Source organism: Anas platyrhynchos, chromosome 18, assembly GCF_047663525.1.
Source record: "Anas platyrhynchos isolate ZD024472 breed Pekin duck chromosome 18, IASCAAS_PekinDuck_T2T, whole genome shotgun sequence".
Lineage (NCBI taxonomy): Eukaryota > Metazoa > Chordata > Aves > Anseriformes > Anatidae > Anas > Anas platyrhynchos.
This window is the reverse complement of record NC_092604.1, coordinates 11890787-11913500: the sequence shown is the minus strand read 5'-3', so window position 1 is coordinate 11913500 and position 22714 is coordinate 11890787. Positions and strand designations below refer to the sequence as shown.

General features: G+C 54.8%; 1 protein-coding gene across 10 annotated transcripts in view; it reads left to right on the top strand.

Annotated features, from left to right (window-relative positions):
• The window catches only part of KCNT1 (potassium sodium-activated channel subfamily T member 1), a 67754-nt gene that overhangs the window by 19962 nt on the left and 25078 nt on the right, over positions 1 to 22714 (top strand). For 2 of the 10 annotated variants that reach the window (XM_038188082.2, XM_038188081.2), the window contains exon 1: positions 14012 to 14498. The exons of 7 other annotated variants lie outside the window; for them this stretch is intronic. In XM_038188082.2, the coding sequence (XP_038044010.1) occupies positions 14350 to 14498 (149 nt within the window). In that variant the 5' untranslated portion in view covers positions 14012 to 14349. Of the gene's footprint in view, positions 1 to 14011; positions 14499 to 22714 lie in introns of those variants that run through there. One more of the 10 variants, XM_027471183.3, reaches the window with a different exon arrangement.

Sequence of the window (22714 nt, the reverse complement as noted above, 5' to 3'; positions counted from 1 at the left end):
ATTTTCAGCTCTGCTTATCAACAGGGAAGTGAACACATTGCCTGCCGAAACCCTGCAGCTAGTGCAGATTTCCTTGCCATGCTGCATTTGCCTCTGCTCCGTTGGCACCAGCTTGGATCTGTAGCAAAAACTACGGGTATTAACGTGCAAAGAAAATGCTTCACGTTCCTCGTTCCTGGCGGCTGAGTTAATGGGTTGTGCAGGCACCGTACAAATGTGTCACCAGGTACTTGTGAAGCTGTGCTGGCTGCACTTGGCACAGGAGGGCTTGGCTGTGCTGAGCAATTTGAGGCTGAGCAGCACCAGCCCAGGAGCCACTGGATCCAGAGGTTTCTTCTGGCATCGTTTTGTTACCAGCTGGATTACGTCGGTAGGAGATAACTTATCTCACATTCCTGCTCATCTGTCAGAGGGTTTGGAGTTAAGGATATACAGGTGCCTCTCACTTTGTATAAAAGATGTTGAGCTTCGTGTGCTGTCATTACCTTCCTTGCTTTATTTCTGGGAGCATTTAGCTGCTGTTGCAGCGAGCACAAGCTGCCTGTGTTACCACCGGGGGCTGATCAGAGCCCAGCCAGCACGAGAACACTGCTCCTGTGGGGCTGACGGTCCCTGGGGAGGCAGCACCTCGGTGTCCCCGTCCCAGCACCTTGCTTCGTGTCCTCACATCTCCCCTGTACAGCTGGGGGAGGAGGCTCCCCGGGCTGCAGGTCCCCCGGGTGCATTTCAGCATCACCCCCTCGGTGTTTCTAGGTGATAAATACTCGATAATGAAGGAGTTGGTGGTGACAGAGTTGAAATATGGGGCTTAAGTGTTGGGAGGGCAGATAGGTTGTGAACCTGAGGGCTTGACTAGAGGATTAAAGTAAAAAAAGGGCATGATCTCCAAGCCTCTGACTCAGAAAACCTCTCCTTCAAGCAGGTAGCCTGTGATACAGGATCAAGCAATGCTCTGCACCGGTTACGTTAGCTTTCAAGCATCCTGAAGCATTATTTTCTGTTCTAAAGATTACCTCAGACCATTCATTGTGGGTGACAGATGTGCCCCGCAAGGGCCATCTGCAACTTTCTGGAAGAGCTGCAGGAGCTCGGGGTCACTTTGCCCCCTCGGGCTTGCCGTGGGGCCTGTGGTGCACGGTCAGTGCTGGTGTCCTGCAGGAAGGCAGAGCACACCGCCCGGCTCCCCTTCCATCAGCCTGCTTTGGGAGGTGTCCTGGGGCCGTGGGGTTTCACCGACAAACAGGACACAGAGCTGGTGTTTTACGCTGCTTTTCCTTGCCTATTTTTTGCAGCCGTTGTGTGGGTGTGCAAGTGTGCGCCTGTGGTGTGCAAGAGCCGTGGCTCGGAGAGCTCAGGGCCAGGCCAGGGCACGGCTGCAGGGAGGAGAAGTGGTGCAGGAGGATGGGGTCAGCGGAGAGCCTAGGTACCAAAGAAGTGATTTGCTTCAAGGGTGAAAGATTTAAGTCTGGTGAGGGAGGGGGAGCACGCAGCTGGTTGTCAACTCAGCGAGGCAGAAAAGGGAGGAAGCTGCTTTGGGTGGCAGGGGGGCTCCTGTGTCACAAATGACTTTTGCTGCTGTTCTTCCATAACACCGTGGCAGAGCCCTCTTGAGGACAGCACAAACACGGCTCCTGTCGGACCGAGCTCCCCGGGCCCCCTGGTAAAACTCTGATTTTGTTATTCTCTCCGGAACACCTCAGTCATCTGTCTTCTAGCTTCTGGCTGCGGCTTGGCACACAGCTGGCAGCAGGGGGTTGAATTCGCTGTCTGTGGCATGCAGGGGGAGCCTGGTGCTGGTGTTGTCCTGGCTGTGGTTGCTGAAGCTCTTGGAGTTAAGCGTGGAAGTGGAGCTTGTGCTCCCCCTTCCTCCTGCGCCTCCTGCTTTCCTTCACGTGTTGGGTATTTGTTCTAGATGGCTGTGATGGGAGCCCCGGTGCTGTCCCTGTAACACTGATAAGATGCTGCCTGTCACAATAGTAGGAGTTAAAAAAAAATAAAAAATAAAAAAAATCATTTTTAGGTTGGGTTAAACCCTCCCATCTTCTGCGACTGAAGATCCTGGGAATTCAAAGAAAGACTGAAGCCACTGGGAATTCAGTCGCGTTGGATTTTTTTTAAGCAGACGCTGTTTGAGTGAGGATTTCACCTGCGTGCGTGCATCCACGCTCTGCTGGCACTGCTGCCACGTGTGGCTGTCACCCGCGGTGCCACACGTCGACGGCCCCGGCTTCGAGGTGCCCTGGGGCAGGGATCCGCGGGGGCGCGCAGGGAGCGACTGCGCTCCAGCGGCTGTGCTTGGATCAGTGACTGCGCCTCCTGCAACCCACGCAGGCTCGAGCAGGAGCAGGATTATTGCTTGGCGCACGTAGCAGCTACCTTCAGGCAGGGAGTGATTTCTGTCTGGGCTGTGAGTTTCCCTTCTGAGCCATGGGTAGGTTGGTTGCAGGGCTGTTCTGCGTGGCTCACGGCCGTCCCCGGGCGCTGGTGGTGGCTGTTAGAAAAGTCATTGCTTTTATCAGTCCTTGCTGCGCTCCGTTCCTGACCTCGGGTCGATGCAGGAGGGGTTGATTTGGGAGCAGGGCTTCTTGATTCTGTGCTGCTGCTGCCAAGCACAAGGTGCAGCTCCCCGGTGGCAGGAGCTGCCGAGGAGAACGTCCCCCCTGTCGAGGAGAGGAGCGTTTCTGGGGAGCAGGTGGTGAAGATGCTCAGCAAATGTCAGCTTGAGACCTTGCCATTCTGTGGGCAGGAGTGACATCACTGAGAAATGTGCTATCCTGTCATAAAGCAGCAAAAAAAATAAATAAAAAAAATCAAACAGCTCAATGTTTACGAGGAAGGGAGGCCTTTGCCAGAAGCCGCTGTTTTTCCACCCCTGGGACTGGTGGAGCGAGCGCTTCACGTGGGAGCCCTGCTCCAGCAGGCAGGACACAGCATATCAGTGGCCACACCAGGCACCAGCCCCTCGCCATGGGGACAGCTCCTCTCCTTGTTTTTTCTTGCTCCCAGCTTCATCCAGCTCTGTCCTTGGTGCAGGAGGCAGCTGAGGCTCGGGTGGCGCTGCCGCTGGTGGCTGACACCAACGTGAGCTCTGTGGCTTCCCGTGGGGCAGCCGGCAGCTCACACCTTCGAGGAAGGCTCTCGGCACGAGATCTTTGGCTGTTAGGACATCAGCATCAGGCCAAGATGTGCTGTCGTACTTTTGAACGCCGTAATAAATCACCACGAGCTATTTATTTGGAAATTAGCCCTCTCGCTGCACACAGCATGCTACTCGGTGTGTGTGTCAAAAATCTTAAACGGAAAGCTCTCCTGTGGACAGATGCTAAATACATTTTTCTCAAAGCTAAAATGCTTTCTACACCGTCTAAAACTTTTCAGGCTGGCTCTGGGTGTGATTGCAGGACCGGGGCAGGGGAGAGCTGCACAGCCCGAAAGAAACTCATCCACCCAGTGTCCACGTGTCAAAGTGTGAAGTGTGTAATTGCCTCTGGGCTAATAGCTCCGTATGGGAGTATTGCTTGAAAAATTTCTAATTTAATAAAACGGGTAGTAATTGGTTATTAGAAGAGAGCTTAATTGAAATAATTGCAATGCGTGCTAGTGTACTAATTTAGCTTGGTATTTATAATGCACAGTCACATTGTTTGCTCAGGGCTAGAGGAAAGGGTATTAGGAGGTGCTCATATTTCTCAGCAAGAAGTTACAGCTGGTCCCTGGAAAGACATTTATTCGGTGAAGCTATTTAGTCACTGTTCCCAGGCTTGGGTTCTGAAGACGGGCTCGCTTCATTACAGCTTGATGCAATTACGCCCACGCTGTTGGGAGTGGAGGCCTCCTCTGACACTTCAGTTCCCACTTCGTATGACTTTGAGTTGGTCTTTCCAGTCATCCGGAGCAGCGCCGCCTCTCCGGCGCGGTGACATACGCTTCCTGACACGCTCACACAGGCGTGCATGAGTGTGCTCGCCCACCCGCCGGCATGCAAGCGGGAAAGGGGCCGCTTGCCTCTGCTGTGCACCTTCTCATCCCCAGGTTCGTCACTGCCTACACACGTGCCTTCGGTTCCAGTTCGCTAAATTGGCACCGCGAGGTTTCCCCGTGCAGAGAAAGGATTCGGAGAATCCCTCTGGGCTGGGCTGATGCCTCGTGCTGCTGTCACGGAGCTGTTGTGCGGGTGTTTCTGTGAGCTGGAAAGCTCTGCTGCAGGGCTGACAGCCTGCTGGGTCACCAAGAGTGCTGCGTGGTGGAGGGACGGTGGCACAAAGAGCTGTGAGGTCTCATGAGCCTCGGCCACAGCTGGCATCCAGCGATTGCTCCTCTTTGTCTTTCTCCAAAGTGCTTTTAACGCTCAATATTGTCACTTCGCTCGGACTTCCCACAGCATCTGCACTTAGACCGGCCCGGTGCTGATGGAGAGGTTTATTGCCAGCAGCCATTGGGCTAAAATTGAGAGGAAAAACAATTTCTGGCCTGCTCTTGTTATGGTCTCTAATGGGAGATATTTCTTTCTTACTAGGAACTTTGCTTGTAAATGCATTTTAATGCCGGATGCAATGCTTTGTGGCTATGAAACGTTCAGAGCTGCCTTCCAGGGTCAAAAGTGGTGGTACAAAGATTTCGGCTCACGGATGTGCGCAGAGCACATTGCGTATGTGTGAAGGACAGGCGCTTCCCGATGGCGTGAGATAAAAACAGAAAAACAAAAAGCTGAGAAAAAGAGCAAAGCCCAGCTATCAAATCCTTGAGAAAACTGAACCCAACGGGTTGGATTTGATGCCCAGGGCCATTCGATGGCTTGTGGCAGGGATGACAGGCGTGGAGCTGGGGTGTGCAGGCTGCAGCAGCAGGACGCTGCCAAGGGATGCTCACGCTGCCCGTGCTGGGGCTGCAGAGCTGGTGCTCAGCTTTGGCATGAGGCAGAAATCCGTCCTGGCATTTGCACTGTGCCCCATGGGGTTGGTTAGGTGCATCCAGGGAGATCCTTTGCACAGAGAGGCTGTTCCACCTCTGTGCTGTACAGGGAAGTGTCGTCGTCTCCTCTGATGTGCTTTTTCATTTTTTTTTCCAGAGCTGGGGATGCGCTGTGCTGCAGGCAGGCATTCCAGCTTAGGATTGAAGGCACAAATTGTGTTCAGCGTGTAACTTCGCTGAAGCCAATGGCACCACGCCACGCAAGGATTTGCCCTGCCGAATGCTGCTGCTCCCATCCCCACGGATCGCTTTGCCGCCTGGTTCTGTGCGCGGCTGAGATCGCAGGGACCGTCCTCCGGAGCCAGCGGAGCGGAACACGGCCCCGCCGGGCTTTTGGGGAGGGAGGAGGCAAAGGAGGGCCCTTCGGCTCTGCTGCAGGGGAATCTTTGGAATGAGGGTAGAATGAGATGAAACGCATGTTTGGATGAGTCCCATGCCCTTTGCCGGCACCGCGGGTGCTTTCGGTGTGCCCATGTTCGCTTCTAATGATGTAAGAGAGCACAGCGGGTGCTGCTGCTGGGCGGGTGCATTAGTGAGCGTGGGAGGGCGCGGAAATCGGCTTTGGGACCTGGTGGCTGCTTTCCTTGAGCAATTTTTAGGAGTTTTAACTATTAAGACACCTTCTGAAGCCTTTTTCCTCGCTAAGCTGCTCTGTTTCTCACTGCCAGGTCTTAGGGAGAGAAGGGAGAACAACTGAACTGGCTGGTTCAGATATTAACAAATTCATGGTATAATTTAATCTTGATCACATTAAACAAACTTAACGATCAGAGAGTTTCTCACTTGCTTTAATGGACTCATTTCCAGATGATGAGACTGCGAGATCAGAGACGTATGTTGTCGATGTCTGTTTATTAAACAGCTTTTCTTCCTGAAAGCTTCTGCCTGGCGAGAACGAGTGTAAGCGGAGGGACGCTGAGAAATAACAGCTTGCAGCTCTCTGTGGAGACACTGTTTAAAAAATTGGGGTCTGTTGCTTTTTATTGACGTGTGTCCTTAGACGAGATATGAGAATAGGCCAAGACTTTTATCTTTTTACATGGTTCTTATGGCCAAGCAGCACACAGGGAATGTTTCTTCTCCTTTGCGTGTCCTGGTGCTGATCCCTTCTTTAGGCTGTGGGTGTGAATAAATAGATCCCGTTTGTGCCCCCAGTGGTACCTGGGCACAGCACGAGCCCTGACATTGCACATTGCCTGGGCGTTGAGTGATGCCTGGCTCATGGCAGAGCTCAGCTACAGCGCGCTGTTTGGTGGGAAGCAGAACTTCCTCGCTGAATTTCAAATAAGAAATGTACTTGGAGGTCAATGGTCTGGTACAAACCCTGTTCTTGTCCTTCCCACACAGCCCGGTGAGGCTGTCAGAAACTCCACAGAGTTCATGCCTCATTTCTGCAGCGCATCCTGAGTCTGTTTTTGTAGGGACTTGCAGTTTTCTCTATCTTATGTAATGTATTAGAAAAATGAGCAGTGACAGATACTGGAAATATATGGCGAATGGTACGTCAAATGATCCAGCAGCCCTGGGGACAGAGGAAGTTTTTATTACCGTGAGACACAGCTGGCAGAGCTGATGGAGAGTCCTAGGGCCTAAGTTTCTCCTTTGAAGATTCATCTTTTAAAAAAGAAAAAAAAAAAACTTTAAGGAAGGCTTCTAGGTGCTATAACTCTGCATTTTAAGCAGAACCTTGGAGCCATTTCCTCAGTAAATACTGTTTTGCAGTTTAAAGGTCGTTTCATTAGAATTTTAATAGTTTAATTACAAAGTTTCTGGGGGAAATAAAAAAAACTCATGCAGAAAAAGCTCAGAGTCCTTTAAAATTGCAAATTAGAAACAACTTTGTCATTTTGAAAGTCTCTGTTAGGAGCTCCATGTCCTGCAAGCCCACCCCACGCCATGCACCCACCCTGGCCACAGGGACATTTGTGTCCCCGCTGCACCGCGGGCATGGCCAGCTGCACCGAGCAGTGTTTGCGAGGCATCCTCTGCTTCACGGGGAAAAGGCACCGCATGAATTCTCAGGGTAACAAACACCAACAGTGCAAAGTTCGTTAGGGTGGCAGGCAACGGGCTGCAGCTAATGGCAGGCAGTGCAGGGGGAGCGGGTCCACAGCCGCCGTGCCACCCGTGCCATGCGGGGATCGCTCACCACGAGCACCACCGTGCAGCCCCGATGGTGTTGGCTCCGTCACTGCTCCCATTAAACCCTGAGAGGTTGGCAGCAGCCTTGTTACGTGCTCTCCTGGAAAAGGAACTCAGCCGTGCCGGGTTGCTCTGCACTAGCCGGGGAGTTTTTCATGCTTTGCTTGCAGATATATATTTAGATTTTACCCCAGGGCTTTTAATTTCCTCACTGACTCCAGCAGCTGTGACGAGTATACAGATACGTGCCCCTTCTCCCCTGGCCGTTTTAACCTGGCATCAGCTTTGTCAAGAAAATTAGGAAGAGATCACAAGGCCCTGTCAGGCTCCAGGGCCTCATTGCTCCGCTCCTGAGCATGTAAAATGCACCAAGAAACACGAACCCGGTGCCGGAGGCATCACGACTTGGTGGGGATATTTATTCAGCATCTCTTCACGTCTGCTCTATTTCTTCCTCCGAACGGCTCCGCCGAGCAGTCCCGAGTTAACATGCTGGTTTTGCAGCTTTCATGCTCGTCGCTGACGAGCCACACTTAGGGAGGTAAAAATGGCTTTGTAAAGGCTGCGATGACAGTTTTGGGATTCGGCACACGCGGCGCTCACGTCCCTGCTGTTACGTAAGGCCTGGCTCTGCGGGCACCACAACCAGAGGCACCAGGGACCCCCAGCCCCTGGCACGGAGCCGCGGAGCCCGGCTGCACGGTGCTGGGTGCTGCCGGAGCCCTGGGCACCCAAAGGAGATGCTCTCCCCTGTTGGACCCGTGGACATTTGTTAGCGTTGGAAATGTTAATGTGGAAGAGAAGTGAAATCAAAGGCTCTTCTGCAATCAGCCACGCCGTCCCCCTCTGGGCTTGCAGCCTGCCTGCCAGCCCTGCGCGCGTTTTCTTGCTGTACGTAATTTTCCCACCCATATCCAGCAGCCAGGCTCTTCAAAGGCTTCCTTCTATTTCCAGCCCTCTCGCTGCTGCTAAAGATGCTTCCCTCCATTTTTGAAGTGTTATTCCCCGAAACCGCAGCACTCCAGTTTATCCCAGAAGTCTCCCAGTTTCGCCGAGCAGACCCCGCCAGGGGGAGAGCCCCTGCTTGAAGCTGCTCCTGGGGCTCTGCAGTCGCCTCGGCTGGTTGCTCTGCCAGGATTAAATGGGGAGAGCGAGCAAGAAAAGAGCATCCTGCACAGTCACACAAATCTCCTGTGCTCCTGTGAGTGTCCGGTGTCTGCTGCGGTACCGAAGGCTCGGGCAACTGCCAGGGGATGTGGTGGATGGTGGCACGCAGCTGCTCCGGGCTCTCTGGTTGGGCTCTTTTGGGTACCCCCCTTACCAAATCCCAGTCCCAACGGGGGCTGATCCCCTGGCACAGCACGGGTAAGGGGCTTACAGCTTATCCTGGCACTGTCCGTGGTGCAGGTGCCCCAGCAGAGGCTGCTGAAGGCAGCAGGGTCTTGTCGCACGGCTGGCGCTTTTGGCAGTACCCACCGAGCTGAGCTGCCCTCCCGGCAGCTGCTGCGACGCCCGAAATCCCTGCGGTTTTATGAACTTCTCCTGAAATGCTTCTAATGACAGTTTAATAATAACACTTAGCGCTCTGAACAGAGCTTCTCAGGCTGGGTACTTAAACGCTTTGCTGAGAAGGGTAAGGGCCATTATCCCCCATACTCGCAGAGGGGGGAATAGCTGGATTTTATTTGTGAGAATAATTAGAACAAGTGGAAGTAATCAACTTTTCATGTGAATGGCGTTGCTTTTAAAAAGACAAACGTCAGGAAGGAGTCCTGGATACAAAGGAGAGCTCGCAGTGGTGTAGATCCGTCCAGCTGCTTCTCAGGGAACTTCTCGGGGTCCTGTTGTGCGCAGGAATTAACCCTGCCAAGGCAGTGCCTGGAGGGACCAGAAGCTGGTGGAGAGAAGCTGGCGAGACCGGGCACACCCCGATTGCTTGCTTGTGCTTTAGGGGTTGGTGTGCACATGCTGCAGAGCTGCTTTGCCCCAGTCCCTGTGAGCGTTGCTGCCCTGCACCTTGCCTCTCCGGTTGCTCCAAGCCCAGCTTGAAGTCCCTGGCAGTGAACGTCCTCGTGTGGGGAGCAGTGACACTGAAATAATTGCTGGCTTCTTAGCTGGAGGGCTCAAAGAGGCCAAAATCTCTGAGCAAGCTCCTGGGAAGGTTTTTTTTTTTTTTTTTTTCCACTTCTCTGTCCTGCCCTGAATCCCACCCCAGCCCTGGTCAGAGTTCAGGCTTGCAGGGGCCTGGCTCGCTGCTATGTGCTTGTGCCGAACCCAGGAGAGCCGAGGCTTGTTTTGGCTGGGGCCTCTCGGTGTGACAGTAATGCAAATGGAGAATAATAATGCCTCTGTGCGCAGCGAGCACGGGGGGAGAGTCATTGAAATGCTTTCTCCTGCTGCGCGCAGCCCATTGCTGGATCTCTTTATGAGGCTGCCAAGACACGGGGTCACTGCAAAGAAAGGCAAAGTCCTGGGAAACCCCCCCAGAACCTCTGGCAATCTGCTGCTCGGGAAGAGAGGGAGGATTGGGAGCTGCCGTGTGCTAGGTGTGGGGCTTCACACGTGCTTAGCTGCAAACCATGTCCCAGGTGCATTGAATTGCCAAGTGCCGTGGTGGCCTCGTCCCCAGCACCCCTTTGGCATCCCTGGGTGCTGGCTCAGAGCCTCCAGCCGTCCCCTGCCTTTCCCCCAGCCCCTGCAGAGAGGGTTGGGTTGTTTCTCTCCTGAACCCAGTGCTCGTGGTGTGCTCCTCGCCCAGAAGGACCTGCTGGTTCCCCACAGCAGCTGGGTGCTGGGCTCCTGCTCCATGGTGTGCCGGGCGGGCTTCCTCACCTCACTGATGGAAGGTGGAGAGAGGTTTTCAGGTCGATCCAGGATCAATATAGGCTTTATTTTCTAAGCCTGGTTATCAATAGACAAGCTCATCCTCGCCGTTCAGGGAAGATTCCCAAGCATCTCCTGCATATTTTAATCTCTCTGCAATTCTGGAGCAATCAATGTATCGATACCATATTCTCAACTGTAAAAGGAACCGAGGCTCTTTGGCTTCAGCCCTGTCATTAACCACAACTCCACCTGCTGTTGGATGGTCAAAAAGATGGGCAGGAGGATCTGGCTTGGTTGGAAAAGAATTTCTTGGGCCAGCGCTGCACGTGGTGAGCAGCTCGGGTGCCCCCGGGGAGCCTCTGGGCTCGCTGCCCGCAGCGCGGCGCTGGGAGGATGAGAAGCGCTGGCACCCCACGGAGATGGAAGGGATGCGTCCCACGCAGAGAAAGAAAAGGGAGCATCAACACATTTTATTTTTTTTTTCTTTTTGACAAATTTGTTGTTTTAACTGAAATGAATGTCAGAGGAAAAAGATATTCTAGCGAGGAAGCCAAACCTCAGTCTTCTGCAATTTTAATTTCCCTTTGGAAAAGAGGAAAAAAAAAAAAAGGTAAATAAAAAAAAAATCTTTAAATCTCCTGAAAAATACTGACATTTGCAGCCAGCTCAGTTGGAGAGAGGTGCCTGTGCCGGTGTTTTAGCAGCTCTTCTTTGTGCCTCTCCACGCCAGGCTGGCTGCAGGAGCCTCGTGGAGCCGCTGGCTTTGAGGGCTGTGCACTAACCTTGGCAACCTTGAGGCATTGGCAGGTTTTGAAATGCTGTTTGCAAAATGCATTGTGGAAATGTAGGGCATTCCCCGGTGACTAACGGGCGGATCCGGCCCGGGTTCGCTTCTTGAAAAACACTTCAGCAAATGGCTTGGCTGGGGAAATCTGTAACGTTTATCAGGTATTAGCGGTGCTCTGAAGTTTACCAAAATGCTAATGTCGTGCTGTTAAACTTGCAGGGCCCTTGAAATTTAGGTAGCGCTGCATCTGCTGAAGATGTGGTGGTGGTTAAAATTGTGTGGGGCCTTGCTTTTCCTCGGGGTTGTGGCACGAAGCGGTGACGGCTGCACTGCGAGGGGGCAGGATGTGGCCCGGTGCAGAGCTGGGCAGCCTGGGCCAGCAGGGGCGGTCCTGGGGCAGCTCCCAGAGCTCCCCAGAACTTGGGGGTTTGCTAATGATCCCATAACGAACCTTAATGAGTCTTCATTTCCCTGTAGTCCTGCTGGCACAGCAGCCCCTTGCATGGGGTGATGGGTGCTGGCGTCTCTCCGGTGCGGTGCTGCAATGCTGAGCACGGGGGTTTTGTAGCAAAATGTGCACCCCTACACGAGCGAGTTACCTCGTGTGGTTTTCTGAAGTCTTCCTGCGTGGAGTCTCTGCCTTTCAGGGCAAATTCTCAAGGTTTTTAAAGGTATTAAATTGGCTTTTCTTACAGAAGGCTGTCACGCTAACACTTTGGGGTTCTGTCTCAGCATAACGGGTTTATTTGCCAGAAGAAAAAAAAAAAAAGAAAAAAAAGAACCACCTTCTCATTTCATCAGCTTCTTACAATAAGCTAGATCATGCTTTATTATTAATACGTTGAATCGGTGCGTAAAAGGAGTTTTGGCAGTTGGGACTGAAAGCTACCTAGATAAAAGGGAAATATCTAATGAGACAGTTGCTGTGGATTCAATTAAGACTAAGGAAAAATCTGCTGCTTTTTTTTTTTTTTTTTTTAAATCCTATCTTAAGAAATATTATTATGACTGCAACTGCTGCTGAGCAATTCCGAGCCATTTCCCTAGACCCTGGCACAGCAGTGGGCTCTGCATAATGCAGGCCCTGGAATGAGAGCTCAGCAGTCTGTAATGGGTTCTCAAACGAAAACGAAACGCTGGCTTCCTGGCTTGCAGCCAGGTATTTGGCACTCGTTTAGCCGGGCAAATATTTCTGGGCCAGGGGAATTCTGGTTCGGCCCGTGAAGTTGCTGGGGCTGTGTTTTGGTGGCTTCCCTTCCCCGTGGTCCCGTGCTTGGGGGTGTCCTTTGCCTTCTCGCACCGTGTGCTTTGGGCTACGTCTTACAGCCACTGCTCTTTCTAGGAACATGCAACTTCCCAGCAAGAACGGGCATTCTGGACGCCGCTCGTTATATATTGAGTGCTGCCTTTTGGCTGTTGCTTTGCCCGAATTCTGGGTAAGCATCCATCAGCCATAAACTGGCATCAGCAGCACAGGGGACCTGCAATTAGTCTTCACCATCTTTTGCTGAGTAACAGACCTTCGCTTTCCGAGCTGCAGCACTCAGTGCGAGCCCTTCCCCTCTTACAGACAGCATCGTGCTCCACCAGCGACCTGGCAGCCGAGTGCTTCTTTGCTTTTTTCCCCTTGCCAGCAGCTTCGTGTGCTGCAGCCTGAAGAACAGCGCACAGCCCTGACCCTCTCTGGAGGACCTGGCAGCCTCCAGGAGGTTTCCTCAGTTTTGGGTGGTCTCTTTCCTGCCTCAGAAGGGAAGAAGCCGGTCAGAACAGCAGCCCTGTGTCCTGTTTCTTGTGACCCTGCCTTGGATCTCTCCTTTCTCTCCTGTTTTTTGTGTCTTGGCTCGCGCTAAGTGCTTAATGGAAGAGGTGTCTTCAGGTAGAGGCTCCCACAGGCAGGAGCTGAGTTTCTCAAGGGGCTTGGCTGCATGCTTTTTGTCACCTCCTGTACAACAAGAGTGTGACAGGAGGGCTTCAGTTTTCTGCTTAAATTCCCCAAGCCTTTCCCTAATAATACCTCTTTATCCCCAGTGCCGCTGCTTGATAACATTAGCGCCGGGGTTAGAAATTCAGCGTAAGCCACTTTTCCCATCAAACCTCGATGCTGAACGTCTTATTCCTCTGGAGCTGGGGACACCACGCAGAGCAGAACCAACAGGTCATTGCCTGTAGGACAGGAGTTGTCCCCCAGCCCCAGCCCCTGGCCCTTCTTGCCCAGGAGGGCACGAAGCAGAGGACGCAGTGTGGGGCAGGACAGGGGCTGGGGGGCTGAAGCAAGCCCCGAGGCAGGCAGGAACGGCTCAGTGAGGACCCAGGCGCATTGATTTGATGAATCATTTTGAGGCAAAAGGAGAAATTAAATGTGTGCTGAAAGCTGGCACATCAGTAAATGGGTTGCGGTTTTTTTATCCATTTTACATTTCAAAACGCTGAAATAAAACACGTCTTACGGAGAAATCCCATTAAGAAATTACTCGCCGAGTAGGCAAATGTGGGTTTTGTTAACGGGAGGCAGGGACCTGGTTTCTCTTCCCCACCAGCCTGGGACTGCCTCCGTGTCCCGGGACGAGGCCCCTCGAGGCACTGACAACGGGGAGGGGAGCTGCCAGCAGAGCCTGGGCTCGATGGGCCCCTGGCATGGCAGAGGAAGGAGGTGGCCGGACGGTTTTGGGATGCTCCGTGGGGTGGTTTTGGGGCTCTCCATGGGCGGTGTTGGGGTGCTTCTGTCCATGGTGCCATGGCACTGACCCCATGAGCTCTGGCACTACTGAGGCCGGCTGGAAGATGCTCCCACAGCGAGAGCAGCTATGGGCTGGTGGCACCCCCAGAAAGAGGACAAGATGCAGCCCCACATGGGGGGACCTGATGGATTTATCCCCTGCCTGGGGCTCCCCTGGCCATGAAGATTTCCCTGCTCTGTTTGATGTCTAGAGGAATGGGGCTTTTGGGGAGGGAAGGCCGTGCTGTCCTGGCACAGCACCCTGCTGGGGTCTACTTGAACACCTCCAGGTGGGCGCAGGGGGTGCCCACTGCCTGCTCAGAGGGACGCAGCAGTGGGTTCCCCCCTCTCAGCTCACCGCGGGTACGTTTAGGAGGAACCTTTGCTCTGCTGCTTGGCGTCTGCGAGCCAAGCACACTGCGTCTGTTCCCTGGCATCCCGTCCACCCTGCTCTTTACACAGAGGGATAAGATAAAATAGCTTCCTCCCCCTCGTGTCGCTACTGAAAAAACAGGGATGGGGAAAAAATAATCCCTCATCCCCTGCCCTGCTGGTGGTGATAGGAGTAAAGCAATCATCTGTTTTTTAAAGGAGGCTGCCAAGGCAATTGCATTATTTTCCGAACAAAGCCATTTCAGAGCTTTCTGCATTGTGAGCGTTTCCCCGGTCCTTTCGCACCGAATTGGTTGCAGCAGCAAGGCCGGGGAGTTTGCCTGGACTCCCCTCACTACCAAAATAAATGCCCAGGGCAGGATTGTTCCACTGGGCTGCTGCGAGTGGGGAGAGGGAAGGAGGAAGGAGATGGTACGTGCCGCCGGCTCTGAACTGAATGCGGTGAGGATTGCGATGTACGGGAGAGTTCAGGGGGGAAAGAGGAGGGAGTCTCGGAGCAGCCGAGGCTCGCAGGATGGCGAGAGCCAAGCTGAAGAATTCCCCTTCCGAGAGCAACTCGCACGTGAAAACCGTCCCACCGGCAACCACCGAGGATGGCCACGGGGTGAGCCCCTTGTTACCGGCTCGGAGGATGGGATCCCTGGGGAGCGATGTCGGACAAAGGTATTGCAGGACTGCAGTGGTGCGTGGGTGGGTTTTTTTTTGGGGGGGGGAGGCAGCAGGGTTTATTTTTTGAATAAGGGGAAAAAAGGATTAGTGCCACCGGGGGCTGGAGGGGTGGCAGATGAAATCCTTCTGCGAGAGATGTTAAAGAGCCACAGGGGCTCTGAAGTTGGATTATGAAATAGGGAGCTGGGGCAGAGGAAAGCCGGTTCCTTTACATTTTTTATAAGTGTTCCATGTTTTTTTTTAATATGCCACAAGCATGTGTGAATGGCAGCCCCAAGACTGGAGGGCTGCTACCTGACACTGTTAACTTGTACTGCACCTTCCCTGTGCGGTACAAGGCTGAAGCTTATTGACACTGCCTACAGCACAGCACGCACTGTGCAGGAGCACCATGTTTGCAGTTGGGAGAAAAGATGCTCGATCCCCCTTCCGAGGAATAATTTATTTACAACTGGGAAAAAAAAAAAAAAAAAAGCTACCGTAGGAAATGCTGCAGCCTCTTTCTGCAAGCACACATCTGATATGTACAGGCAGAAACGTGCTGTTTTTTAGGATAAAAACGATGTACATTGCACAGTGTTTCAGAAGAAGCTGGGTCCCCTCGTTATAACGAGGATGCATATATCAGCAATTCAGTTCTCGTTCTGTTTATTTTAATTTTTAATTTTTATTTTTTTTCCCATCTCTCCAGCATTTCAGCCCATCCATGCTCTCTTCCCTCTCAGCAAAAATCACCTCACCTGTGGTTGTGTGCTGTGTATCCCCCAGGATGTGATTTCGGTGCTGTTTCTAGCTCTGGTTTCCAGTGCAAATTAGCACAGTAGGGAGGCTCCTGCTCACGGTGGATTTTACTTGCTTGGCGTTAGGCTGGAAGGAATTAACTGCCTGGGCTGCAGCATCCTCCTGGAGCCCCGTGGTGGGCTGGCAGAGGTAGCAGCAAGCAAGGATTAGGAGGTGCAGCCCCTGGAGAGGGGGCGCGGGCAGGGTTGGCGGCGTGTCCGACCCCCTGGTGCCGCGCTGGGCCTGGTGCCTGCTTTGGCACTGGGCCTGGGAAGCAGAGTCCTGCTGTGCCCACAGTGCTCCGAGTGCAGGGCTCTGCCTGGGCACGATGTGCCAGCTCTCCAGATGGCACCGGCGCTGATTTTTTGGGTGGGCTTGTTGCCTCCTGACTTGGTGAGGCTGAGGCTGGCGCGTCCAAAAGCTGCGATTGTAAGGGAGGCTGCAGCCGGGTGTCGTGCGGGTACACGGGAACCACGTCCCTGATTTTGGGGGGTGTCATCGTGCTTCGACAGGCAATCTCCGTCTGTGCTCCCAGGGGTGCCTTCGCTGGTTTTGTGCCTTCCTTCCAAATGGCACAGACAGCTCACCCACCCGGCTCAGAGCCGTGCTGCTGGCACCATGCGCTCCCGGCACCCCTGCAGGCGCTGCGATGTGCCCCTCAGCACCGTGCCAGGCCTCTCAAACCCAGATGTGGCAGGGCTGGGACAAGGCTCATTCCTGCAGCTGGGGGACTTGTACGAAATCATCCCAACCCCTGTTAATCAGCTGCAGTTAAACATAGGGATTCCTGCCCAGGGCTCCATAAAGACCCAGCGTTGACCCCAGGTCCCTGGGTTTCCCTGGAAGTCACGGGTTTTGCTGCAGTCCTGTTGCAAGGAGCTGGTGGTGCTGGGGACAGTCCTGGCAAGAGGTTTAGAAGTTGATGGCAACACTTCTGTGCTCCTCTGGCAGCCGGCTGAGCCCAAATTCCTTGACTGCTGAGCTCTCCAGCGCTGCTCCTTGGTAATCAAGTTGGCTGTTATGAGCGAGGTTTGTGCACTCGTATGGCACTGCGTATGCAGGCAACAAAGGGAAGAAGATTGCTTCTGAAATTATGAATACGTCTGAGACGCTTCGTCTCCTCCGAAGCCAGACAGAAGCAGCGTTACCGAGTTAGCAGGAATTGTTGCTGGGAGTTGGGGGTGAAATTGCACGGTGGTGGTGGGAGAAGATGTGAGTTACAGGATGTTCCCGGGGATGCAGAGCAGCTTTCCAGACAGCTGAAGCCAGGGAATTTTATTCTCACCTACTTTATTTGCCTCTTGCTCTGTCTCTTAGTCGCTGCAGTGCCTCAAAGCTTTTAGGGGTTCTCAGTCACAACAAGAGAAAAGGATTTGGGAAGGGATCGGGGAGCAGAGAGCTCCATGGCCCCGCACATTGCGCACGGTGAGGCCACCAAAGGGCGCACGGGGCTGGCCCGGGGGGACCAGTGCGAGCGGGCTGGGGCTGGCCAGGCAGCTCTGGGAGAAGTGGCTTCATTCCCAAATGAGATGGGGCTGGTGCTGGGGGGGACTTGGAGAGGGTGGGACAAAATCACAGGGAAGCCAAATTCTCCGCTGTGCTCTCCGTAGAGCGCAGCAGCGGTGCTGCAGGCTGAGGGCTCTGTCTCTGGGAGGCAGCTGCTGGCAGGCGTGAGGATCTGTAAATCTCCGTGCTCGGATCTCATTCTGTGGGCTGTTGATCTCTCTGTATCACCGGACGTGTGGACTTTTTTTTTTTTTTTTTTTTTTTTTTACAAGATAATTGTGTCCTGTTTATGCAGCTCTGCTGGGAAGTAGGGGAAATTCTGGCCACTATGCATCCTGGGGCAAACTGATATTCTTAAGGGACTGTAAACACACCCGTAACGGCTCCGGGTTTGAAGATCTGCCCAAAAAGCTGGGAGGGCCAGGGGCTGGCAGTGGTCCTGCTGTCCTGGATGGTGCAGAGGTTGGGCACGGAGCTCCACAGAGCTTTGGTGTGCCCCAGGGCGAGCTCTCCGAGTGCCCTGAGCATTGCAGGAGCACGCTGCAGGAGTCCTGAACCACGAGGTGCTGTTGTTTGAAACCGAATGAAGATGCTAAGATTTGGGGAAGAAAATGAGAACTAGTTCAGGTTGGAAGGGGTGGCAGGAGCTCTGCGCCCCAGCCCGCTGCCAGGGGATGAAGGCTGAGGTTGGATCAGGTTGCTCAGGACCGATCCAGCCGAGTTTTGGAACCCTCCCAGGATGGAGCTTTCTCAGCCTCCCTGCCTGCCCATCGCAGTGCTTAATCACTCCGCGGGCGAATATTTTTTTCTTTATATCTAGTCAGAATTTCCCTTGCTGCGTCTCGAGACTGCTCCCTCCCGTCCTTTCCGCACGCGGAGAGGAGTCTGGCTGCCTCTCGCCCCGCCGGGGAGCTGAAGGCAGCAATTAGCTCCTTCCCTCACCTCTCCTCTGCAGGCTCCGCGGTCCCACCGCCCCCAGCCTCTCCTCGTCTGGCGGTTGTGGTATTTTTGGCACCGAGAAGTGGGGCTTCGCTTCAGCCATGGTACAGGGAACTGAGCAGCAGCCCGGCGAGGAATAGCAGCACGCTGGTGGGGGAGTTTAACCAAGGCTTCTTGGATGCAGAGCGAGAAAACTTCCCAGACGGGTTTGAAAATGTAATTCCTGAGCAATCGATGCGTGGTCTCCCGGGGGGCTGCCAGGCGTTGACAAACAGCTCGTGCTGGGTGTGTGTTTGTCGCCTGATGCCCAGACACGAGCAGAGCTGTGGAAGGGCTCGGTCGGGCTGCTGGGACCATGAAAACCTCCCCATTTAACAGCCGGGTTGCTCGGCGATGGTCTCCATGGCAGGTCTCGGGAACAAGCACCGGGTGCAAGTTCCACCTGCAGCTTGTGTGTTGCCAGGCTGAACCCCCCTGGGGGAGGGCAAGGAGCCAAAAGCGATATTTTTTCCAAATTTCTTTTGGCTTTGCTTTAATAAAAGCCTGTGTTGTTTGTGCACCAGCTTCAGGTGAGGCGATTCTGGGGAGAAGGGCTGGCTGCAGGGGGGATGGAGGGTCCTGCCCGGGGCTTGCCCTCCTCCATGGTCCCTCCTTGGTTCATCTGCTGGTGCTCTTTTGGATTTGGCCCCCAGAAAGGAGCTCTCAGGGGGCTGTGCTGGCGGGTCTGTGTGTCTGTGTGTCTGCCTATGTCTGGTTGTTTGAGCACTGCCTTTGCCATGGCAAAAATCTGCCCCCCGCCAGCCCCAGCTCTCCGCTACCAGGGCTGAGCCCCACTTCTCAGAACCTTCTACCAAAAACAGAGCAGTGCTGGGGCAGGAGGCACCCAGATGGTGTGCTCAGCAGAGTGTTTTTGCATCTGTGCTGGGCACAGCTCCTGCCCTGCTCCTCTGGGAGCTGGGACCGGCGGTGCCAGGCGGTGCGGGCGGCGCTGAGATGTGCCCCCGCAGCACTGGGTGCGCAGAAAACCGGAGTGCTGCGGGCTGTGCTGCTGCGAGCTGTCACGGAGGCGACCTGAAAAAAGAGCCTGGCTGGCTCCCTAGGGTTTTGCCTGGGAATCTGGGAGGGATTTGCCCTAAATGGGAGTGGTGGGGATGTCCCACAGGGCTGAGCATGGGGCATCTCCGCAGCCTGCCCCGGCACAGTGAGCGCACGGGGGGTGTTCTCCATCTGGGGTCTGCCTCGTGTCCAGCATCCTGGGGATCCCCCAGCACCTCTCCATGCTTGGGTTGTTCTCCTGTGCACCGCTGGGATGCTCTGCTGGGGGTTGTGCATGGCAAAGCACGATAAGGGGCTGGGATGTGCCCAGCATAGGGGCTGGAGGGGCTTGTTGTGGGCCCCCCTCTCCACCTTGGAGACTGTTGTTGTAAGGAGCTGGTGTGTGTGTTTGTGTGTTTTGCTTGAGCATCTCCTTCCTCCACGGGGCAGGTGATTGCTCTGCCACCCCAGCGGCGTGGCACTGAATGGGCTCCAGCAGAAACGGGTGAGGTGCCCGATACCTTAGATCCCGAGCATCACCGGGCTGTGAGCACGCTGTTGGTCCTGGTGGAGAGGCAGCAGCCCCGGGTCCCAGCTGGTGGCACAGGGAGCTGCCAGCAGTCGTGCCGAGCAGAGAAATCGTAAACACAGCCTGCGACTGTTGCTGGCTCAAGCCAGGTGGGTTTGGGGCTGCCTGGTTCCTGCCCTCACCCCAGAGATGCTCCGTGGTGGTGCTCGCCATCCCTGCTTGGTCCCCAAGTCCTCATGTCCTGCCCAGGGCTGAGCTCCCGGCTCCGTCCTGCAGGGTTTGGACATGTTTCAGTCTGTGTTTGTGCTCCCCGTCCCTGCAGGTCCTGCTGGGTTCCTCATTCCTGCTCCTCCTGCAGGGCTCCGTGCCCTATATAGGCACCGAGATGTGGATGCAGTGCCAAGCCTAAGGACGCCCACGCTCGAAACGTGCGCTTGGGTTTTTGCCCTGTTTATTTTTGGTCCCTTGTCCCCCGTCAGGTCCTGGCGGGGCGTTGGGGCAGAGCATTGCTGTGGAGGAGGAGGCTGAGCTCCTCGGTGTGGTGCGAGCAACCAGGACAGACCCTGAGCCTCACCAGGGGAGCATCCCTGCGGGTGGCACAAGCTGTCCCCACTGCCAGCCCCACTGCAGGTGGCACAGGGCTGCAGCAAGCAGGGACCCGTGGAGCTGGGGTGCAGCACCGCCTCCCTAGGGCTCAGCAGGGCCACAGGGAACCACTCAGCGCATCAAGGAAGGCAGGGAGACGTGCATTAAGAGCCGCCTCTGCCTCTCAGGGCTGCTTTGCCCAGTGGGCTTGGCACACAGGCGAGCCAAGCATTTCTGCAAGGTCAGGGCTGGCAGTGCCAGCAGATGCTGGGCACCTTCTGCAAGTGGCTCGTAATTCAGTCCCCATCCCAGCCCCCGGGCTCTGAGCACGCTGTGAGCCACGGATCCCCCGGGGCTGCTCCGTCCCATCCCGCACGTGTTGGTGGCCAGACGCGTGCCTGCTCCGCTCGCTTCTCCCTTCCTCTTTCTCACTCTTTCTCCCCCTCTTTGCTTTCCTTTTTCGTCTCCTCCCATCTGTCCTTCTCACATCGGGCTATTTTTGTGGATTGGTTTCTCACTGTCAGTATGGTAAGAACCGTGGTGCATCTCCTGTCTCAGAGCATGCACGGCGCTTTGGGAAGCCTTCCCCAGTGGTTACCTCGCGTGGTTTGCTTTATTCCCTCTGCCTTGCCCCGTCCCCTCCCCAGGAGGACAGCCCTGTCCAGGCTGGGAGTTTCCTTAGCTCCTGACGTCGAGATGCCTCCGAGCCTGGCAGGTGATAACTGAGCAGCCTGAATCTGAGTGCGGTGCTGGTGCCCTGGGGTCATCCAGGTCCCCCTGGTCGAGGCAGGGACTCTTTGCTTGGCAATGATGGGAAATTCACAACCAGAAGTGAACTTGCAATACCCATCGTTTACCAAAATACCTCCCAGAAAGCTGCAAAATGGCAGAGGATGCGCTGGGAACTGGCTGGGGGGGAAGAGACCTGAGCGAGCTGAGCGCACGCACCACGTGCGCCCGGCAAAGCTGCGCCTTTCTCCCATCTCCTCCATCTTCAAGCACTGTACGCACAATGTAGGTATTTATCCCCAAATTACCTGTGTGAGGCAGGGGACCCGAATGCCTCCACGCTCCCTCGAGGTGCCGCAGCCTCGGGTGTGCAGCTGGAGCAGGACAGTGCCGAGCAGCTGCGGTGCGGCGTGGGCAGGCGGGTGCCTGCTCGCTCCTGTACACAAGCGAGGTTCCTCGCTTGCCTTTGTTCTAATAATAAACGTGCCGCTGTCTCTTCCCCTCCCAAAGCCCTGCCCTCTGTGAGGGGCTGCAGCTCCAGGAGCAGATGACAGAGCTGTCTGCGGCAGCAAAGTTCCTTTCTTTGCTCTGCCTCTGCTCTCTGCTGGCACTGCAGGGAGCCAGGGCTGAGCACCCTGCTACCCGGCCAGGGCTTGTCGGGTTATGGGTAGGAGGGGTGCAGCGATGCTCAGGAAGGCTGATACGGAGGAAATAAACAGGTGAACTCAAAGCAGGCTGTTTAAAAACCATTAAAACCTGTTAAAACACAGCCTGCAGAAGCAGTGCTGTGCCCTGTGGGTCCCCCTGTCCATCCTCCCTGCAGAAAGTGGGCCCGGCCCTCCTGCAGTGAGCTGAGCCCGCCAACTTTTTGTTAAGTTTTTGGTGTCTGGAAAACAACCCTTTTTCAGGTGAGAATTGGAGTGGGGTTTAGTTTTCCTTAAAAATTATTTTCTGTATTTTCTCAGCAATTAGAGGGGTTTTGTGAATTCACGTGCCTGGGGGGAAGAGGGAAAGTTTCAGCACAACACCTCGGGGTTGTCTCTTCCCTCTGTGAGCCGGGCAGGTGCTGCTCAGGAGCCTTCGTCCCCCGCCATGGGGAGCGGGGTCTGGAGCAACCCCCCCTTTGTGCCAGCTTCTCACCGTCCAGCTGCCAGCTGCTGGCGAAAGGAGAATTAGGAGAAAATCAATTAATTTGCTGTTTCTTGCCTGCAATGTGGCTGCGAGGCATGGACACATCCTGTGCAAAACCCAACGTGTGCCAGGGGGCTGGAGCAGCCCCTGCTGCTGCGTTAATCCGATTTTACGTGAGGGGAGCGGGGCTGGCTGGGCGCCTTCCTGCGCTCTCCTCGCCTCCGCTCTGCAGCTGGAGGAGCTCGGGGATGTTTGTCCCCAAAGCTGGGGTCCATCAGTGCTGGGATGGGTGTGGGTGAGAAGCTGCAGGGCAGGGAGTGGGGCTGTGGAGGGCCAGGTCTGCACCCTGGGGGCATGGGGGGGCTGCTCTGCTCTTGCTGTGTCTGGTGAGGGAGGGCTCCAGCCTCACACCTCAGCTTCTCGCTGTGCCTGCTCGGACATCCTCAAACCCTCTTGGGGCAGCGGTCGCACAGATAACAAAGGCAGAACAGCAAACTCAATATATGGCAGGGAGGCTTCTCTGTTAGCTGGATAGCCGGGGAGTGAATTAGCTATCTGTTGGGCTCGCATTTTAATTGAAATGAGGATTTATTGCTTTTATATTGTTTGGACTCTACTAGAGCGCTGTGGGCTCATAAAGCGTGAGGCGAAATGAAAGAAAACCTCCCCAGGCTGGATTTGCCCCTTTTTCTTTGCTGGTATCGCCTACTTGTCCTGATCGGGTTAAACAAGGCTGCCTCCCCAAAAAGGCAGGAGGGCACTGGCTGTGCGGGGGCTCCCACGGGGTCGCATCCATCCCCTATTGAAAGGGGATCATTTTGGCACAGGGGATTCTTTCCTTCGCAGCTGTATTGCCCAGCACCGTGCTGCTGTCTGTTATTTTGGTCCAGGGAAGGGTTCTTGCCATGGATGGCAGCGGGGCAGTGCTGTGTGGGGCTGTGGGGCTGCTCCCCAGCTTGGGGGGGAATTTCCTTCA